The sequence below is a fragment of the Tachypleus tridentatus genome, chromosome 6, assembly GCF_004210375.1.
Source record: "Tachypleus tridentatus isolate NWPU-2018 chromosome 6, ASM421037v1, whole genome shotgun sequence".
NCBI lineage: Eukaryota > Metazoa > Arthropoda > Merostomata > Xiphosura > Limulidae > Tachypleus > Tachypleus tridentatus.
The window spans coordinates 149,283,083-149,302,935 of NC_134830.1; the positions used below are offsets into that span (position 1 = coordinate 149,283,083).

At 29.4% G+C, this 19,853-nt stretch overlaps 2 protein-coding genes across 2 annotated transcripts in view; both read right to left on the bottom strand.

The window, feature by feature from the left end:
• The window catches only part of LOC143253993 (sushi, von Willebrand factor type A, EGF and pentraxin domain-containing protein 1-like), a 113,700-nt gene that overhangs the window by 60,792 nt on the left and 33,055 nt on the right, over window positions 1-19,853 (bottom strand). The gene's annotated exons all lie outside the window — the stretch shown is intronic.
• The window catches only part of LOC143253995 (uncharacterized), a 40,703-nt gene continuing 26,694 nt past the window's right edge, over window positions 5,845-19,853 (bottom strand). The window contains exon 2 of the mRNA XM_076508690.1: window positions 5,845-9,980. Within this exon, the coding sequence (XP_076364805.1) occupies window positions 8,866-9,585 (720 nt within the window). The 5' untranslated portion in view covers window positions 9,586-9,980 and the 3' untranslated portion in view covers window positions 5,845-8,865. The remainder of the gene's footprint in view (window positions 9,981-19,853) is intronic.

The window sequence follows — 19,853 nt, forward strand, 5'->3', positions numbered from 1 at the left end:
ATTTTGTCCCCCGTTGGTACAGCGGGAAGTCTACGGATTTATAACGGTAAAATCAAGGGTTCGATTCCCATCGGTGGACTCAGCAGATAGCCTGATGTAAGAAAACACACACACATAGTTATTTCAGTGCTGGCTCGGCATGGCCAGGTGGGTTAAGGCGTTGGATTCGTAATCTGAGGGTCGCGAGTTCGAATTCCCGTCGCACCAAACATGGTCGCTCTTTCAGCCGTGAGGGCATTATTAATGTTACGGTCAATCCCACTATTCGTTGGTAAAAGAGTAGCCCAAAAGTTGGCGGTGGGTGGTGATGACTAGCTGCCTTCCCTCTCCACTGCTAAATTAGGGACGGCTAGCGCAGATAGCCCTCGTGTAGCTTTGCGCGAAATTCAAAACAAAAAAGGAATTTCAGTGCTTTTTTATTGGTCGCGACTCACAGAACAGCTCCGAGTTTTGTGTTGTTGTTCAAGTACAAACTTGTAGCTCATAAATGCGACATCCCTTGACTCATTTGAGATCTAATTATAGGTTTGTACTTAGGAGATCAAACCCTTTCGAGAGATGTATCAGGTCATCCCATAAGTAATGTCCGAAAATCTAATACAGAAAGTCCATCATCATTTCTGTGTTTGTAGAAGGTTTTAATGACTAAAATATGTAGTAGGACGTGTATAAAAATATTCAGACAAAAGAAACGAACCCAACAGCTCCACTTTTCAAATCATTAATTAAATAAACCCTTATTAAGATGGATGTGACTTAGGAGCACATTAGGTTTATAATGCTTGATGAGTTTAAAAAAGGTAATAGTGCAGCAGAAACTACACAAAACATTCAAGGTGTTTATGGTGTAGAGTCTCTCAATGAAAGAAAATGTTGGTTTTAGAAGTTCAGATCAGGTGACTACAGATTAAGTGATGCGCCACATTCAGGTCGTCCTGTTGAGTTTAATGATGACTTGCTGCTGGCTACACTTGATGAAGATTGTGCTGTAACAGTTGAAGAACTAGCACAGAAGCTTAATCCAATCCATTCAACAGTTCACCGTCATCTGTAACAGCTTGGAAAGGTGTCAAAACTTGGAAAATGCCAACCTTAGAACAAGAGTGGACATTTTCACGTTTCTGCACTCTTATGAACGTAACTCACCTTTATTGGACAGATTAGTGACAAGAGGTAAAAAATGAATGTATTGTAAACATATTAAGCGCCGCAGACAATGGCTCAGTGCAGTTAAACTGGCTAAAGCACAGCCCAAAATGGACCACCACCCTAGGAAAGTCTTGTTAATCTTTCGGTTGGATATTGTTTATGTGATTCACTTTGAATTGCTGCTATTAATGTAACGATTACATAAGACTTCTATTGTCAACAGTTAGAGCGGTCAAAGTTTGCACTGAAAGAAAAGAGGCCTGCTTTGATCAGTTGTAAAGATGTTGTGTAACACCAGGATAATGCACGGCCTCATACAGCAAGGATCACATCTGTAAAGATTGAAGAGCTAGACTGGAAAAACTTCCACATCTTCCTTATTCTCCAGACCTTGTCCCATCTGATTATCATCTATTCCGAAGTTTGCAGAACTATCTTGATGTAAAATAGCTTGGAAACATGAAGATGTCAAAACTACCCTCTCAACATTATTTTCCTCCAAACTCCAATAATTTTATAAAAGTGACATTCAGAAGCTTGTGAATCGTTGGCAGGAAGCAATTAATAATAATGGAACATACATTGTTGATTAAATAACACTAAAAGTGTTTAAAATCCTCTCTCTTTTTCTGAACCTAAAATCGGACATTACTTAAGGGATGACCTGATAATTGACCACGTCAAACACTCCATTCCCGACTAAAAGAATTTTAATTAGAGAGTGGACTAGTAGAGATGATGACGAATAATAAAATCGAATAGGGCAAACGCACGCTCTTAGTTTGGTGTTAGTGAGACACAAAACTCTTATTGTAATGAAGCTTTAGATGTGTACATCCAAAACTCGTCTATTGGAAACTTTCGATCAAAACCAATCATAACTGGATAATATTTTTATAACTGAGCAATAAATAAAAACACAAGTAACAAACAGGAAAAAAAGTCTCGTGGATTAGTTTAATCCCACGTAAAAGAATTTCAAGCGTCACCACTAATGAAATAATCTCTTATTTTTACATACAGCATTCCGTTTACGTCACTACATTATCTGAACCTTGTTTTACTTCATTGTTTGTTTGTTAAAATTCGGGCAAAGCTATTCGAGGGCTATTTGCGCTAATCGTCCCTAATTTAGCGGTGTAAGACTAGCGGGAAGGCAGCTAGTCATCACCACCCACCGCCAACTCTTGGGCTACTCTTTTACCAACGAATAGTGGGATTGACCGCACATTATAACGCCCTCACGGCTGAAAGGGCGAACATGTTTGGTGCGGCCGGGATTCGAATCCACGACCCTCAGATTACGAGTCGAACGCCTTAATACGCTTGGCCATTCCGGGCCTGTTTTACTTCATATTATAACAAAATAAAAAGAAACTATCGTATTCTTAAGTAACAGAAATACCAAATGAAAGCTGTGAACAACTTGCATAAAGTAGGACTAATCTGTTCGTAATAGATCCTTCTAAAATCGTTTAAATTAACATATTATGACATTGGTATTTTTATCCACTATTTTCACTTAATAAGTCAACTACTCTAGTCCACCACAGAACTGTTCATTTCGAACGTGGCGGACCCGATACAGCCAGGTGGGTTAAGGCGCTCGACTCGTAATCTGATGATTGTGGGTTCGAATCCCCTGGAACCAAACATGCTTGCCCTTTCAACCGTGGGGGGCGATATAAAGTTACGGTCAATCCCACCATTCGGTGGTAAAAGAGTAGCCCAATAGTTGGTGGTGATGACTAGCTACCTTCCCTCTAGTCGTACACTGCTAAATTAGAGATGGCTAGCGTAGATAGCTCTCGTGTAGTTTTGCGCAAAATTAAAAAAACAAAGCAAAACAAAAAATCGAACGTGCCGTTATGCTTTCATCGGCCCATGTAGTTATATTCGGAGTTTTATTTTGTCCAAAATAACTTATCGTGTTTAAGTCTCAAGTACTAATAGTTAACACGCTATAAGAAAATACAATTATATTGTTTACAATAATCCTGTTCTTATTAGGGAAACATTTCGAACGTAGTATGAATTAAAGTATTTTATCGGTTGAGTATAATTCGAAAACAGTTAAGCTGTTATGGCAGGTCATTTATATTACGTTAAAATGAAGTTAACCTTATTAGGTATCAACCGTTATATTAACAGTGAGAAACTAGAGGTTTTTAATATTTTTATATATCAAAAACAAGCTATTTTGTAATATACATTTTGTCACACGTACGTGGCCCGGCATGGCCTAACGCGTAAGGCGTGCGACTCGTAATCCGAAAATCGTGGGGGTGTATAATATGATGATCAATTCCACTATTCGTTGGTAAAAAGTAGCCCAAGAGTTGGCGGTGGATGGTGATGACTAGCTGCCTTCCCTCTAGTCTTACACTGCTAAATTAGGGACGGCTAGCACAGATAGCCCTCGAGTAGCTTTGTGCGAAATTTCCAAACAAACAAAACAAAAAAACATGTACGTACACCTGTCCATATTACATTCATTATTTGTATGCTAGCGCCATCTTTACGTAGGAACATAAAATAACGTTTCTACACCGTTTGTTAACTTCATTTGAAGTGTGTTTGTCACTTACCCTGAAGATGACCTAAGAAGGTCTAAACGTTTTTCTGTACATTATTTTAACTTAAGTTTTAAAATCCATACCAGCCGTGTTTGGGATACATTTTTTACTTCAAGTAGGTTTCGCATCATCACGTATCAGCCAGTTTGCTTGTTTCAGAGCAAAGTCATATCGAGGTCTGTCCACTGCGGGATATCGAACCAAGTAGTTTGATGTCGTAAGCTTATAAACTAACCGCTTACTAACTTATAACTTTAAGGCCTTATAACGCTAAAATTCCTGTTCCGATTGCCTAGGTGAGAAGAACACAAACGTATCATTATGAAGTTTCACGCAAACAACAAATATCTATCTTGGGAATATTAAGCTTTGTTCTGTCCGTGCATTTAATGTAATCCAAGTAAAGATAAAAATAAATCTTAAAAAATATTAAATAAAATGTTTTGTAATCTATAAATGTTACTCAAATATTTAAATCATTTTGACTGTATTTATATGATTAATGTTATTTTATCTTATGGCGAGAAACATAAGAAATTTAAATCCAACGTTGAATAACGAAAGACAATTCATGTTATCTTATTATACATAATTTCCCGTTTACCTAACTCCAGAACTTCAATTGGCCATTCATATTAGTTTGATTTATTTTAAAACTGCACGAGGAATATTTACCCTAGCCGTCTCTAACCCAGTTACTTTTTTAGCACATTATAACACCGTAAGTTGATAGGGCGAATACGTTCGGTGCAAGTTGATTTTAACCTTCGAATTGCGAGACGAGCGCTGTACCCATCAAGCTATGATCGACACAATAATATTAATTATTTGCCTTAAGTAGAGTGCTTTAATTGACTTACAATAACTACTATTTATATTAGTTGAATATAGGTTAAATGAAATACAATTTTGAATTTGTTAAACGTATTTTTGTCACTTTTTATGGTTTTAAATTTGTGATTTCTTTCTACTAAGAACAGTGCGACTTTCAGTTGGTTTTGTTTCGGTGCTAATAAGTTAATGTAAACACCTAAACATTTCATATAAAATTCAAGTTGATGCTTTTTACTATATTAAAAACGTATTAACGTCATGTTTATCGAACAAATATCTAAATAGATTTCTTTTCCTTCATGTATAATCTTTAAGCTCGTATGTCCGTCATCTCTTAACCCATTTGACATCTAATTACAGTCAAATCCTTTCAATTGGTGTATTTGGTCACATCCAAGGTTAATTTACTCCAATTTTGTCTAAAAGAATTTCAATTTGAAGGTAGGTTGATAGAGAACTTAAGTAATAAAATCGAATCGGATACACGCGCGCCCCACGGTTGGCATTGCTTACTCACGATATTGTTTGAATTACGTAAATTTAGGATATTAAAACCATTAACAATGTTACGGTCGTGCAGCTCCATTATTACCCACCCACCCGATTTTTTCAATAATTAACTCCTTTCTTGAGTTTTTATCTATATATAATGACATCAGTTTTTGTTGGCTAACAACAAACAACCAAACTTTTGCACAACCGATTTTCATGGAAATGAAATAAATAACAAGGTTTATCAACCTTCTCAGCTATTTCTGGTGCTTGTTTATTTGGAGTTTTGATCCAACGTTTCACCAACAAAAAGTTAATTGTAACTGTCCGTCTGTTTAAAAACGTAACCCACAGAGCAGAGGATAAATCATCAGCCTTCATGAAGCAACATACTGCAGTATTCTACTGTAGATCATCGATAACTACGTGGACGTGTTGTCCACTCTTACACTCCTGTATATTCTGTGTACCTCCACACTCCTGCACAAGTTGTGCACCATCACATTCCAAAGTATTATAATTACAGTCTAAATATGGATTTTTAGTGTTCTTATAATCTCCATCAATCCTTCCAAGCTTTCAAAAGCACAATGTGTGTGACATGTCTGTGTCATGCTGATAACATTAATGTCAGTGGACAACAGAATCCTTCACATTAAACCCTTTCTCTCACGTACAATACACAGTCTGACCTCAGCTCTACTTAAAAACAAACAATTATATAATTTCAACACTAACCAAACAAACTTTATTATGACAATAGCATATCAATATCTGGAAAAAAATTAAAGCATTTTCAGTTTCAAAGCACCTCATTTGTGAGCAGTTTATTTTCAGAGCTAGAAGTGAACCAGTTAAATATACATTACAAATAACTGTAGTAGTTGCTGATATAGGCAGTGTATTTAGTATATATATATTAAAGAACTTTAAGTTTAGACCTTCAAGAACCTCAAACAGATGAATAAAGTTTAGACAAAAATAAACAGTTTTTCTGTCACTTTGTAACATTACATTTCAGTTTTCACAAGTTACACCCGATCTACATAATAAAGACTTTGTATCTCAACTTTAGCTTCATAAAAACTTGTGACAATACATAATCATGTTTACTTCAGTCAGGTGTCCTGGTGACAACACACAATCATGTTTACTTTACCACATTTATACATAACGTAAATTACCTTGTGCCAGTGTATATTTTGGTGAAGTGCTCATGTTGTGTCAGTGAGAATTTCGGTGAAGTGCTCATGTTGTGTCAGTGTGTATTTCGGTGAAGTGCTCATGTTGTGTCAGTGTGTATTTCGGTGAAGTGCTCATGTTGTGTCAGTGTGTATTTCGGTGAAGTGCTCATGTTGTGTCAGTGAGAATTTCGGTGAAGTGCTCATGTTGTGTCAGTGTGTATTTCGGTGAAGTGATCATGTTGTGTCAGTGTGTATTTCGGTGAAGTGCTCATGTTGTGTCAGTGAGAATTTCGGTGAAGTGCTCATGTTGTGTCAGTGTGTATTTCGGTGAAGTGCTCATGTTGTGTCAGTGAGAATTTCGGTGAAGTGCTCATGTTGTGTCAGTGTGTATTTCGGTGAAGTGCTCATGTTGTGTCAGTGTGTATTTCGGTGAAGTGCTCATGTTGTGTCAGTGAGAATTTCGGTGAAGTGCTCATGTTGTGTCAGTGTGTATTTCAGTGAAGTGCTCATGTTGTGTCAGTGTGTATTTCAGTGAAGTGCTCATATAAAAACTCTCATTCTTGAACACTAGATTCCTATGAATCAAATTACTGGAATAAAATGTTTTTAAGAAATTCAATTTATAGAAATATTGTTTTCGTGTAAGACCAAACTTTACAGTTAAAATGTCTTTGCTAAAATGGCCATATTGTGAAAAGACAACTGAAGGAGTCAACTATTTTATTGTGTTACAAAAGTTAGGTAAATCTTTGCCGTGCCTTTATAAGGTATGTACATAAAGCCAGTGCTTGTCAACTCTAGTTACAGTGGCACAGGAGGATGACAATAGTGACCCATTTCCTTTCAAAGGGATGCCAGAGATTAAACCCCAGCTAACTGCTGCATAGCCCGCAACAAGGAGGGGCTAAAGTGTCTACGTGAAAGACACAACACGACACGGGCAGCTGAAAATAAATATTCCCTCTGAGAGTCAACCCGTGGATCGTGCCTGCATCTTTCAAACTGGAGAACTCTTTAACCTGTTAAATATTAAAGTGGTTTTAGAGCAAATAACTGCATTCTGTCTACTTATTAACATAAGGCAGAAATACACAGTATGTTTACATTTTGAAATACACAGTATGTTTACATTTTGAAATACACAGTATGTTTACATTTTGCACACAATTCTTATGAGAAGTGTAAATTACCGGTAACAACCTGAAAGACTGCACGTGCAAGAAATTCTTAATCTTTCTAATTCAGAAACACAAAGCATGATAAACATTGGTACAGAAAAATTCTGTTACACATGTAGAAAAAAAGCATTTATCATGGAGAGAGAGAATTGTATCTCTGTATATAACACGAATATTCTACACAAAGACTTCTAATTCAGTAGCCGAAGTCTCGCACGAGAACGCTTTGTTAGTTATTGGTATCACAGATATATTTAAAACACAGAAAAACATTTTCTAGGAGAATCTAATCACGTCTATGAAATGTAAGGAATCTCTGTTTGTCCAACAGCCACGGTAAGGTAGCAACTGATATCGTGAAGACCACAGAGTTGTCTAAAGACACAATCTCTGGATGGTTCTGATAAACCAGACATTAATATACCAGAGAGTGGTCTAAAGACACAACCTCTGGATGATTCTGATAAAACTGTGGTCAATATAATGTTCACCATATACAACAATCTTATAATGTTGACATCACTGTTTTCATTGAAATGCTTTCACCAATTTAAAATCTTCAATGTTTATAAAATTAATAGCTAGTCTCAGAATATAAATACATTTTGAGTTTAATTACCAGTAGATGTCACTACCTAAATTACATTTATATGTAGTATCTTTTACACCTTCAATCATTCATTACCAGTAGATGTCACTACCTAAATTACATGTATATGTAGTATCTTTTATACCTTCAATCATTCATAACCAGTAGATGTCACTACCTACGTTACATTTGTATGTAGTATCTTTTATACCTTCAATCATTACCAGTAGATGTCACTACCTACGTTACATTTATGTATAGTATCTTTTATACCTTTAATTATTCCTATAACCATGACTTATGTAATCCAATACACTTAATCTTTGATAATAAAATACTATGTTTCATATACTTGTGTTTCATCATAAGTTACATAACTTAACGGTTAATAGTAACAAGAAAAACAATACTTCTATTTGTAAAGTGTATTACTTATGCAAGTTGTAAAGTGTATTACTTATGCAAGTTGTAAAGTGTATTACTTATGCAAGTTTCATACCATCTTGTGAAACACCAGATGTTTCACCAGATGTTAATTAAATATAAATTATATTTAAGTAGAAGGCTAATAAGCTATTGCGAAATGAAAACTTATTATTATATTGTTTGTATGTGAATTACTAACAGTTCTGGTTTTTGTATTTTACCTATAGTCAGTTGCATAAAATCAGGTTACTATTATATACAACACCTCAGATAATTCACATAAACGTGCACATTACATTGTTCTCGAAAAAATAAAAACAGTGAAATATAAATTAATAAAAATATTTTGAAACGGACCTGAATTATGTGTGACGACAACATAAATATATGAAAAAAATTTAGTAAAAAACAAGATAATGGTTGTAGAGATATGACACTTAACACCCTGTGTTATCTAACGCTCTTCTGCAGCCGCACAACCATTTTATAACACGAGCATTCTTCTCTACAATTGAAGTTCCTTTAGGCCTATTCAGTTGCTCAATTTCTTTTCCAGCGTCACCTTTGTGGCTATCTATGCTGGAATATTCACTGCACGCTTGAGACTGGTGGTCATCTGAGAAGGTGGCGCCACCTACATTAAGAAAACATGTGGGAGATGAGGATTGTGGATCATATATTATGTTTTTCCACACACTTGCATCCAGCCCCATTGTATCAAAGAACCGCTCAAGTTCTGCACTGTCTCGGCTGCTCCTCTTACTGGAAAGTTCTGATCGGTCTCTTGAGAAAGAAAACCCACTCACGTCAGACTTGGACCGTAAAATGGGTCGTCTTCGAACGCCAAGGTTGCTGGAACAGAACTTCCCGTCTTCTCCGTTCATCCCAATGCAGCTAGAATTCAATTCGTTGAGTTCATCATTCAGATTTTCTTCGTCGGTAACGTTCTCACTGTTTGGATGTTGGAATTCACAGCTTTGAGAACACTCACGAGGTTGCATATTAGAAGAACCAAACTGAGAACTTCCATCTCCCGGCATAACTCCAGGTTGAACAACTGCTGGCAATTTACATGAATCAGCCCCAAATGACAGGGAAGATTTTCGATGTGAAGTATCCAGTACTTTAACAGCTCCACCTAGCAGCATTCTGTCCATTGAGGCTAGAACTACAGAAACGTTCAAAGCCGAAGAATGCGTTACTGTTGTCGATTTTCTTGAACGGTCTGTTTTCAATAATAATTTGTTCTCTCTTAGTTCTGGAAGTTTCTTCAAGTTCCTATTTAAACTGTACTGAATGAAGTCTGCAGACTGGCAAGAATATTTCTCGTGATTCTGTAAACTTGTCTCACGCTCTGTGTTCCTTCTATAACATAAAGTATTGGTGTAACGTTCTCGTCTCAAACCACATGCCAGATGACCCACGTGCGGTTTGGACAGTATCTGCAGGTGACTGCTGTGACGAACCTGTTGCTTCGAGTCTAGCACTTGGCCTGACTTTACATAAAAAGCTTTAGTTTCTTCTAATCTCTCCACAGCACTTCGACGGTTTGCTGAAATAATGAAGCATTGGAATAAGAAGGAGAAATATATCAATATTTACATATTTTCCTGTAATGTAGTACGGTAATACGACAATTAGATGAAAACTAAATTCCTAGGACAGCGTGCAAATTACTAAACACGAGCTTCTATAAACAGTACCATACTTCTATTGTAAAACTTATCACAAGCTTACAATGTGATTCTTCAGATAAGACAGGCACAAAAACTACAATTATTTTTCAAAATGTTATAAGCCAACAAACGACAGAATGTGATATAGTGAAAACAAAACTCTCTAAGAACTTAAGAAGTAACAAAATCAATATATTTGGAGAAGAGTGGACCAAGCCAGCATTACTTTTATTCATTATGAAAGCTTCACTACAATAAGTTTTATTCATTATGAAAGCTTCACTATAATAAGTTTTATTCATTATGAAAGCTTCACTATAATAAGTTTTATTCATTATGAAAGCTTCACTATAATAAGTTTTATTCATTATGAAAGCTTCACTAAAATAAGTTTTATTCATTATGAAAGCTTCACTATAATAAGTTTTATTCATTATGAAAGCTTCACTACAATAAGTTTTATTCATTATGAAAGCTTCACTACAATAAGTTTTATTCATTATGAAAGCTTCACTACAATAAGTTTTATTCATTATGAAAGCTTCACTACAATAAGTTTTATTCATTATGAAAGCTTCACTACAATAAGTTTTATTCATTATGAAAGCTTCACTGCAATAAGTTTTATTCATTATGAAAGCTTCACTATAATAAGTTTTATTCATTATGAAAGCTTCACTATAATAAGTTTTATTCATTATGAAAGCTTCACTACAATAAGTTTTATTCATTATGAAAGCTTCACTATTATAAGTTTTATTCATTATGAAAGCTTCACTATAATAAGTTTTATTCATTATGAAAGCTTCACTAAAATAAGTTGTATTCCTTATGAAAGCTTCACTATAATAAGTTTTATTCATTATGAAAGCTTCACTACAATAAGTTTTATTCATTATGAAAGCTTCACTATAATAAGTTTTATTCATTATGAAACCTTACTATAATAAGTTTTATTCATTATGAAAGCTTCACTACAATAAGTTTTATTCATTATGAAAGCTTCACTATAATAAGTTTTATTCATTATGAAAGCTTCACTATAATAAGTTTTATTCATTATGAAAGCTTCACTATAATAAGTTTTATTCATTATGAAAGCTACACTATAATAAGTTTTATTCATTATGAAAGCTTCACTATAACAAGTTTTATTCATTATGAAAGCTTCACTACAATAAGTTTTATTCATTATGAAAGCTTCACTATAATAAGTTTTATTCATTATGAAAGCTTCACTGCAATAAGTTTTATTCATTATGAAAGCTTCACTATAATAAGTTTTATTCATTATGAAAGCTTCACTATAATAAATTTTATTCATTATGAAAGCTTCACTATAATAAGTTTTATTCATTATGAAAGCTTCACTATAACAAGTTTTATTCAGTATAAAAGCTTCACTACAATAAGTTTTATTCATTATAAAAGCTTCACTATAATAAGTTTTATTCATTATGAAAGCTTCACTATAATAAGTTTTATTCATTATGAAAGCTTCACTATAAGTTTTATTCATTATGAAAGCTTCACTATAACAAGTTTTATTCATTATAAAAGCTTCACTACAATAAGTTTTATTCATTATGAAAGCTTCACTACAATAAGTTTTATTCATTATGAAAGCTTCACTATAATAAGTTTTATTCATTATGAAAGCTTCACTAAAATAAGTTTTATTCATTATGAAAGCTTCACTATAATAAGTTTTATTCATTATGAAAGCTTCACTATAATAAGTTTTATTCATTATGAAAGCTTCACTATAATAAGTTTTATTTATTATGAAAGCTTCACTATAATAAGTTTTATTCATTATGAAAGCTTCACTACAATAAGTTTTATTCATTATAAAAGCTTCACTATAATAAGTTTTATTCATTATGAAAGCTTCACTATAATAAGTTTTATTCATTATGAAAGCTTCACTATAAGTTTTATTCATTATGAAAGCTTCACTATAATAAGTTTTATTCATTATGAAAGCTTCACTACAATAAGTTTTATTCATTATGAAAGCTTCACTACAATAAGTTTTATTCATTATGAAAGCTTCACTACAATAAGTTTTATTCATTATGAAAGCTTCACTATAATAAGTTTTATTCATTATGAAAGCTTCACTATAATAAGTTTTATTCATTATGAAAGCTTCACTATAATAAGTTTTATTCATTATGAAAGCTTCACTATAAGTTTTATTCATTATGAAAGCTTCACTATAACAAGTTTTATTCATTATGAAAGCTTCACTATAATAAGTTTTATTCATTATGAAAGCTTCACTAAAATAAGTTTTATTCATTATGAAAGCTTTACTACAATAAGTTTTATTCATTATAAAAGCTTCACTATAATAAGTTTTATTCATTATGAAAGCTTCACTATAACAAGTTTTATTCATTATAAAAGCTTCACTACAATAAGTTTTATTCATTATAAAAGCTTCACTATAATAAGTTTTATTCATTATGAAAGCTTCACTATAATAAGTTTTATTCATTATGAAAGCTTCACTATAAGTTTTATTCATTATGAAAGCTTCACTATAATAAGTTTTATTCATTATGAAAGCTTCACTATAATAAGTTTTATTCATTATGAAAGCTTCACTACAATAAGTTTTATTCATTATGAAAGCTTCACTATAATAAGTTTTATTCATTATGAAAGCTTCACTAAAATAAGTTTTATTCATTATGAAAGCTTCACTATAATAAGTTTTATTCATTATGAAAGCTTCACTATAATAAGTTTTATTCATTATGAAAGCTTCACTATAATAAGTTTTATTCATTATGAAAGCGTCACTATAACAAGTTTTATTCATTATGAAAGCTTCACTACAATAAGTTTTATTCATTATGAAAGCTTCACTATAATAAGTTTTATTCATTATGAAAGCTTCACTATAATAAGTTTTATTCATTATGAAAGCTTCACTATAAGTTTTATTCATTATGAAAGCTTCACTATAACAAGTTTTATTCATTATAAAAGCTTCACTACAATAAGTTTTATTCATTATGAAAGCTTCACTACAATAAGTTTTATTCATTATGAAAGCTTCACTATAATAAGTTTTATTCATTATGAAACCTTACTATAATAAGTTTTATTCATTATGAAAGCTTCACTACAATAAGTTTTATTCATTATGAAAGCTTCACTATAATAAGTTTTATTCATTATGAAAGCTTCACTATAATAAGTTTTATTCATTATGAAAGCTTCACTATAATAAGTTTTATTCATTATGAAAGCTTCACTATAATAAGTTTTATTCATTATGAAAGCTTCACTATAACAAGTTTTATTCATTATGAAAGCTTCACTACAATAAGTTTTATTCATTATGAAAGCTTCACTATAATAAGTTTTATTCATTATGAAAGCTTCACTGCAATAAGTTTTATTCATTATGAAAGCTTCACTATAATAAGTTTTATTCATTATGAAAGCTTCACTATAATAAATTTTATTCATTATGAAAGCTTCACTATAATAAGTTTTATTCATTATGAAAGCTTCACTATAACAAGTTTTATTCAGTATAAAAGCTTCACTACAATAAGTTTTATTCATTATAAAAGCTTCACTATAATAAGTTTTATTCATTATGAAAGCTTCACTATAATAAGTTTTATTCATTATGAAAGCTTCACTATAAGTTTTATTCATTATGAAAGCTTCACTATAACAAGTTTTATTCATTATAAAAGCTTCACTACAATAAGTTTTATTCATTATGAAAGCTTCACTATAATAAGTTTTATTCATTATGAAAGCTTCACTAAAATAAGTTTTATTCATTATGAAAGCTTCACTATAATAAGTTTTATTCATTATGAAAGCTTCACTATAATAAGTTTTATTCATTATGAAAGCTTCACTATAATAAGTTTTATTTATTATGAAAGCTTCACTATAACAAGTTTTATTCATTATAAAAGCTTCACTACAATAAGTTTTATTCATTATAAAAGCTTCACTATAATAAGTTTTATTCATTATGAAAGCTTCACTATAATAAGTTTTATTCATTATGAAAGCTTCACTATAAGTTTTATTCATTATGAAAGCTTCACTATAACAAGTTTTATTCATTATAAAAGCTTCACTACAATAAGTTTTATTCATTATGAAAGCTTCACTACAATAAGTTTTATTCATTATGAAAGCTTCACTACAATAAGTTTTATTCATTATGAAAGCTTCACTATAATAAGTTTTATTCATTATGAAAGCTTCACTATAATAAGTTTTATTCATTATGAAAGCTTCACTATAATAAGTTTTATTCATTATGAAAGCTTCACTAAAATAAGTTTTATTCATTATGAAAGCTTTACTACAATAAGTTTTATTCATTATGAAAGCTTTACTATAATAAGTTTTATTCATTATGAAAGCTTCACTATAAGTTTTATTCATTATGAAAGCTTCACTATAACAAGTTTTATTCATTATGAAAGCTTCACTATAATAAGTTTTATTCATTATGAAAGCTTCACTAAAATAAGTTTTATTCATTATGAAAGCTTTACTACAATAAGTTTTATTCATTATGAAAGCTTCACTATAATAAGTTTTATTCATTATGAAAGCTTCACTATAACAAGTTTTATTCAGTATAAAAGCTTCACTACAATAAGTTTTATTCATTATAAAAGCTTCACTATAATAAGTTTTATTCATTATGAAAGCTTCACTATAATAAGTTTTATTCATTATGAAAGCTTCACTATAAGTTTTATTCATTATGAAAGCTTCACTATAACAAGTTTTATTCATTATGAAAGCTTCACTACAATAAGTTTTATTCATTATGAAAGCTTCACTATAATAAGTTTTATTCATTATGAAAGCTTCACTATAATAAGTTTTATTCATTATGAAAGCTTCACTAAAATAAGTTTTATTCATTATGAAAGCTTCACTATAATAAGTTTTATTCATTATGAAAGCTTCACTATAATAAGTTTTATTCATTATGAAAGCTTCACTATAATAAGTTTTATTCATTATGAAAGCTTCACTATAACAAGTTTTATTCATTATAAAGCTTCACTACAATAAGTTTTATTCATTATAAAGCTTCACTATAATAAGTTTTATTCATTATGAAAGCTTCACTATAATAAGTTTTATTCATTATGAAAGCTTCACTATAAGTTTTATTCATTATGAAAGCTTCACTATAACAAGTTTTATTCATTATAAAAGCTTCACTACAATAAGTTTTATTCATTATGAAAGCTTCACTACAATAAGTTTTATTCATTATGAAAGCTTCACTATAATAAGTTTTATTCATTATGAAAGCTTCACTATAATAAGTTTTATTCATTATGAAAGCTTCACTATAATAAGTTTTATTCATTATGAAAGCTTCACTATAATAAGTTTTATTCATTATGAAAGCTTCACTATAATAAGTTTTATTCATTATGAAAGCTTCACTATAATAAGTTTTATTCATTATGAAAGCTTTACTACAATAAGTTTTATTCATTATGAAAGCTTCACTAAAATAAGTTTTATTCATTATGAAAGCTTCACTATAATAAGTTTTATTCATTATGAAAGCTTTACTACAATAAGTTTTATTCATTATGAAAGCTTCACTAAAATAAGTTTTATTCATTATGAAAGCTTCACTATAATAAGTTTTATTCATTATGAAAGCTTCACTATAACAAGTTTTATTCATTATGAAAGCTTCACTATAATAAGTTTTATTCATTATGAAAGCTCCACTATAATAAGTTTTATTCATTATGAAAGCTTCACTATAATAAGTTTTATTCATTATGAAAGCTTCACTATAATAAGTTTTATTCATTATGAAAGCTTCACTATAACAAGTTTTATTCATTATGAAAGCTTCACTAAAATAAGTTTTATTCATTATGAAAGCTTCACTATAATAAGTTTTATTCATTATGAAAGCTTCACTATAATAAGTTTTGTTCATTATGAAAGCTTCACTATAATAAGTTTTATTCATTATGAAAGCTTCATTATAAGTTTTATTCATTATGAAAGCTTCACTATAATAAGTTTTATTCATTATGAAAGCTTCACTATAATAAGGTTTATTCATTATGAAAGCTTCACTATAATAAGTTTTATTCATTATGAAAGCTTCACTAAAATAAGTTTTATTCATTATGAAAGCTTCACTATAATAAGTTTTATTCATTATGAAAGCTTCACTATAATAAGGTTTATTCATTATGAAAGCTTCACTATAATAAGTTTTATTCATTATGAAAGCTTCACTAAAATAAGTTTTATTCATTATGAAAGCTTCACTATAATAAGTTTTATTCATTATGAAAGCTTCACTATAATAAGTTTTATTCATTATGAAAGCTTCACTATAATAAGTTTTATTCATTATGAAAGCTTCACTATAACAAGTTTTATTCATTATAAAGCTTCACTACAATAAGTTTTATTCATTATAAAAGCTTCACTATAATAAGTTTTATTCATTATGAAAGCTTCACTATAATAAGTTTTATTCATTATGAAAGCTTCACTATAAGTTTTATTCATTATGAAAGCTTCACTATAACAAGTTTTATTCATTATAAAAGCTTCACTACAATAAGTTTTATTCATTATGAAAGCTTCACTACAATAAGTTTTATTCATTATGAAAGCTTCACTATAATAAGTTTTATTCATTATGAAAGCTTCACTATAATAAGTTTTATTCATTATGAAAGCTTCACTATAATAAGTTTTATTCATTATGAAAGCTTCACTAAAATAAGTTTTATTCATTATGAAAGCTTTACTACAATAAGTTTTATTCATTATGAAAGCTTCACTAAAATAAGTTTTATTCATTATGAAAGCTTCACTATAATAAGTTTTATTCATTATGAAAGCTTCACTATAACAAGTTTTATTCATTATGAAAGCTTCACTATAATAAGTTTTATTCATTATGAAAGCTTCACTATAATAAGTTTTATTCATTATGAAAGCTTCACTATAATAAGTTTTATTCATTATGAAAGCTTCACTATAGTAAGTTTTATTCATTATGAAAGCTTTACTACAATAAGTTTTATTCATTATGAAAGCTTCACTAAAATAAGTTTTATTCATTATGAAAGCTTCACTATAATAAGTTTTATTCATTATGAAAGCTTTACTACAATAAGTTTTATTCATTATGAAAGCTTCACTAAAATAAGTTTTATTCATTATGAAAGCTTCACTATAATAAGTTTTATTCATTATGAAAGCTTCACTATAACAAGTTTTATTCATTATGAAAGCTTCACTATAATAAGTTTTATTCATTATGAAAGCTTTACTACAATAAGTTTTATTCATTATGAAAGCTTCACTATAATAAGTTTTATTCATTATGAAAGCTTCACTATAACAAGTTTTATTCAGTATAAAAGCTTCACTACAATAAGTTTTATTCATTATAAAAGCTTCACTATAATAAGTTTTATTCATTATGAAAGCTTCACTATAATAAGTTTTATTCATTATGAAAGCTTCACTATAAGTTTTATTCATTATGAAAGCTTCACTATAACAAGTTTTATTCATTATAAAAGCTTCACTACAATAAGTTTTATTCATTATGAAAGCTTCACTACAATAAGTTTTATTCATTATGAAAGCTTCACTATAATAAGTTTTATTCATTATGAAAGCTTCACTAAAATAAGTTTTATTCATTATGAAAGCTTCACTATAATAAGTTTTATTCATTATGAAAGCTTCACTATAATAAGTTTTATTCATTATGAAAGCTTCACTATAATAAGTTTTATTCATTATGAAAGCTTCACTATAACAAGTTTTATTCATTATAAAAGCTTCACTACAATAAGTTTTATTCATTATAAAAGCTTCACTATAATAAGTTTTATTCATTATGAAAGCTTCACTATAATAAGTTTTATTCATTATGAAAGCTTCACTATAAGTTTTATTCATTATGAAAGCTTCACTATAACAAGTTTTATTCATTATAAAAGCTTCACTACAATAAGTTTTATTCATTATGAAAGCTTCACTACAATAAGTTTTATTCATTATGAAAGCTTCACTATAATAAGTTTTATTCATTATGAAAGCTTCACTATAATAAGTTTTATTCATTATGAAAGCTTCACTATAATAAGTTTTATTCATTATGAAAGCTTCACTAAAATAAGTTTTATTCATTATGAAAGCTTTACTACAATAAGTTTTATTCATTATGAAAGCTTCACTAAAATAAGTTTTATTCATTATGAAAGCTTCACTATAATAAGTTTTATTCATTATGAAAGCTTCACTATAACAAGTTTTATTCATTATGAAAGCTTCACTATAATAAGTTTTATTCATTATGAAAGCTTCACTATAATAAGTTTTATTCATTATGAAAGCTTCACTAGAATAAGTTTTATTCATTATGAAAGCTTCACTATAATAAGTTTTATTCATTATGAAAGCTTTACTACAATAAGTTTTATTCATTATGAAAGCTTCACTAAAATAAGTTGTATTCATTATGAAAGCTTCACTATAATAAGTTTTATTCATTATGAAAGCTTTACTACAATAAGTTTTATTCATTATGAAAGCTTCACTATAACAAGTTTTATTCATTATGAAAGCTTCACTATAACAAGTTTTATTCATTATGAAAGCTTCACTATAATAAGTTTTATTCATTATGAAAGCTCTCACTATAATAAGTTTTATTCATTATGAAAGCTTCACTATAATAAGTTTTATTCATTATGAAAGCTTCACTATAATAAGTTTTATTCATTATGAAAGCTTCACTATAACAAGTTTTATTCATTATGAAAGCTTCACTATAATAAGTTTTATTCATTATGAAAGCTTCACTATAATAAGTTTTATTCATTATGAAAGCTTCACTATAATAAGTTTTATTCATTATGAAAGCTTCACTATAATAAGTTTTATTCATTATGAAAGCTTCACTATAATAAGGTTTATTCATTATGAAAGCTTTACTATAATAAGTTTTATTCATTATGAAAGCTTCACTATAATAAGTTATATTCATTATGAAAGCTTCACTATAATAAGTTTTATTCATTATGAAAGCTTCACTATAAGTTTTATTCATTATGAAAGCTTCACTATAATAAGTTTTATTCATTATGAAAGCTTCACTAAAACAAGTTTTATTCATTATGAAAGCTTCACTATAATAAGTTTTATTCATTATGAAAGCTTCACTATAATAAGTTTTATTCATTATGAAAGCTTCACTATAATAAGTTTTATTCATTATGAAAGCTTCACTATAACAAGTTTTATTCATTATAAAATCTTCACTACAATAAGTATTTATTCATTAAAAAAGCTTCACTAGAATAAGTTTTATTCATTATGAAAGCTTCACTATAATAAGTTTTATTCATTATGAAAGCTTCACTATAAGTTTTATTCATTATGAAAGCTTCACTATAACAAGTTTTATTCATTATAAAAGCTTCACTACAATAAGTTTTATTCATTATGAAAGCTTCACTACAATAAGTTTTATTCATTATGAAAGCTTCACTATAATAAGTTTTATTCATTATGAAAGCTTCACTATAATAAGTTTTATTCATTATGAAAGCTTCACTATAATAAGTTTTATTCATTATGAAAGCTTCACTATAATAAGTTTTATTCATTATGAAAGCTTCACTATAATAAGTTTTATTCATTATGAAAGCTTCACTAAAATAAGTTTT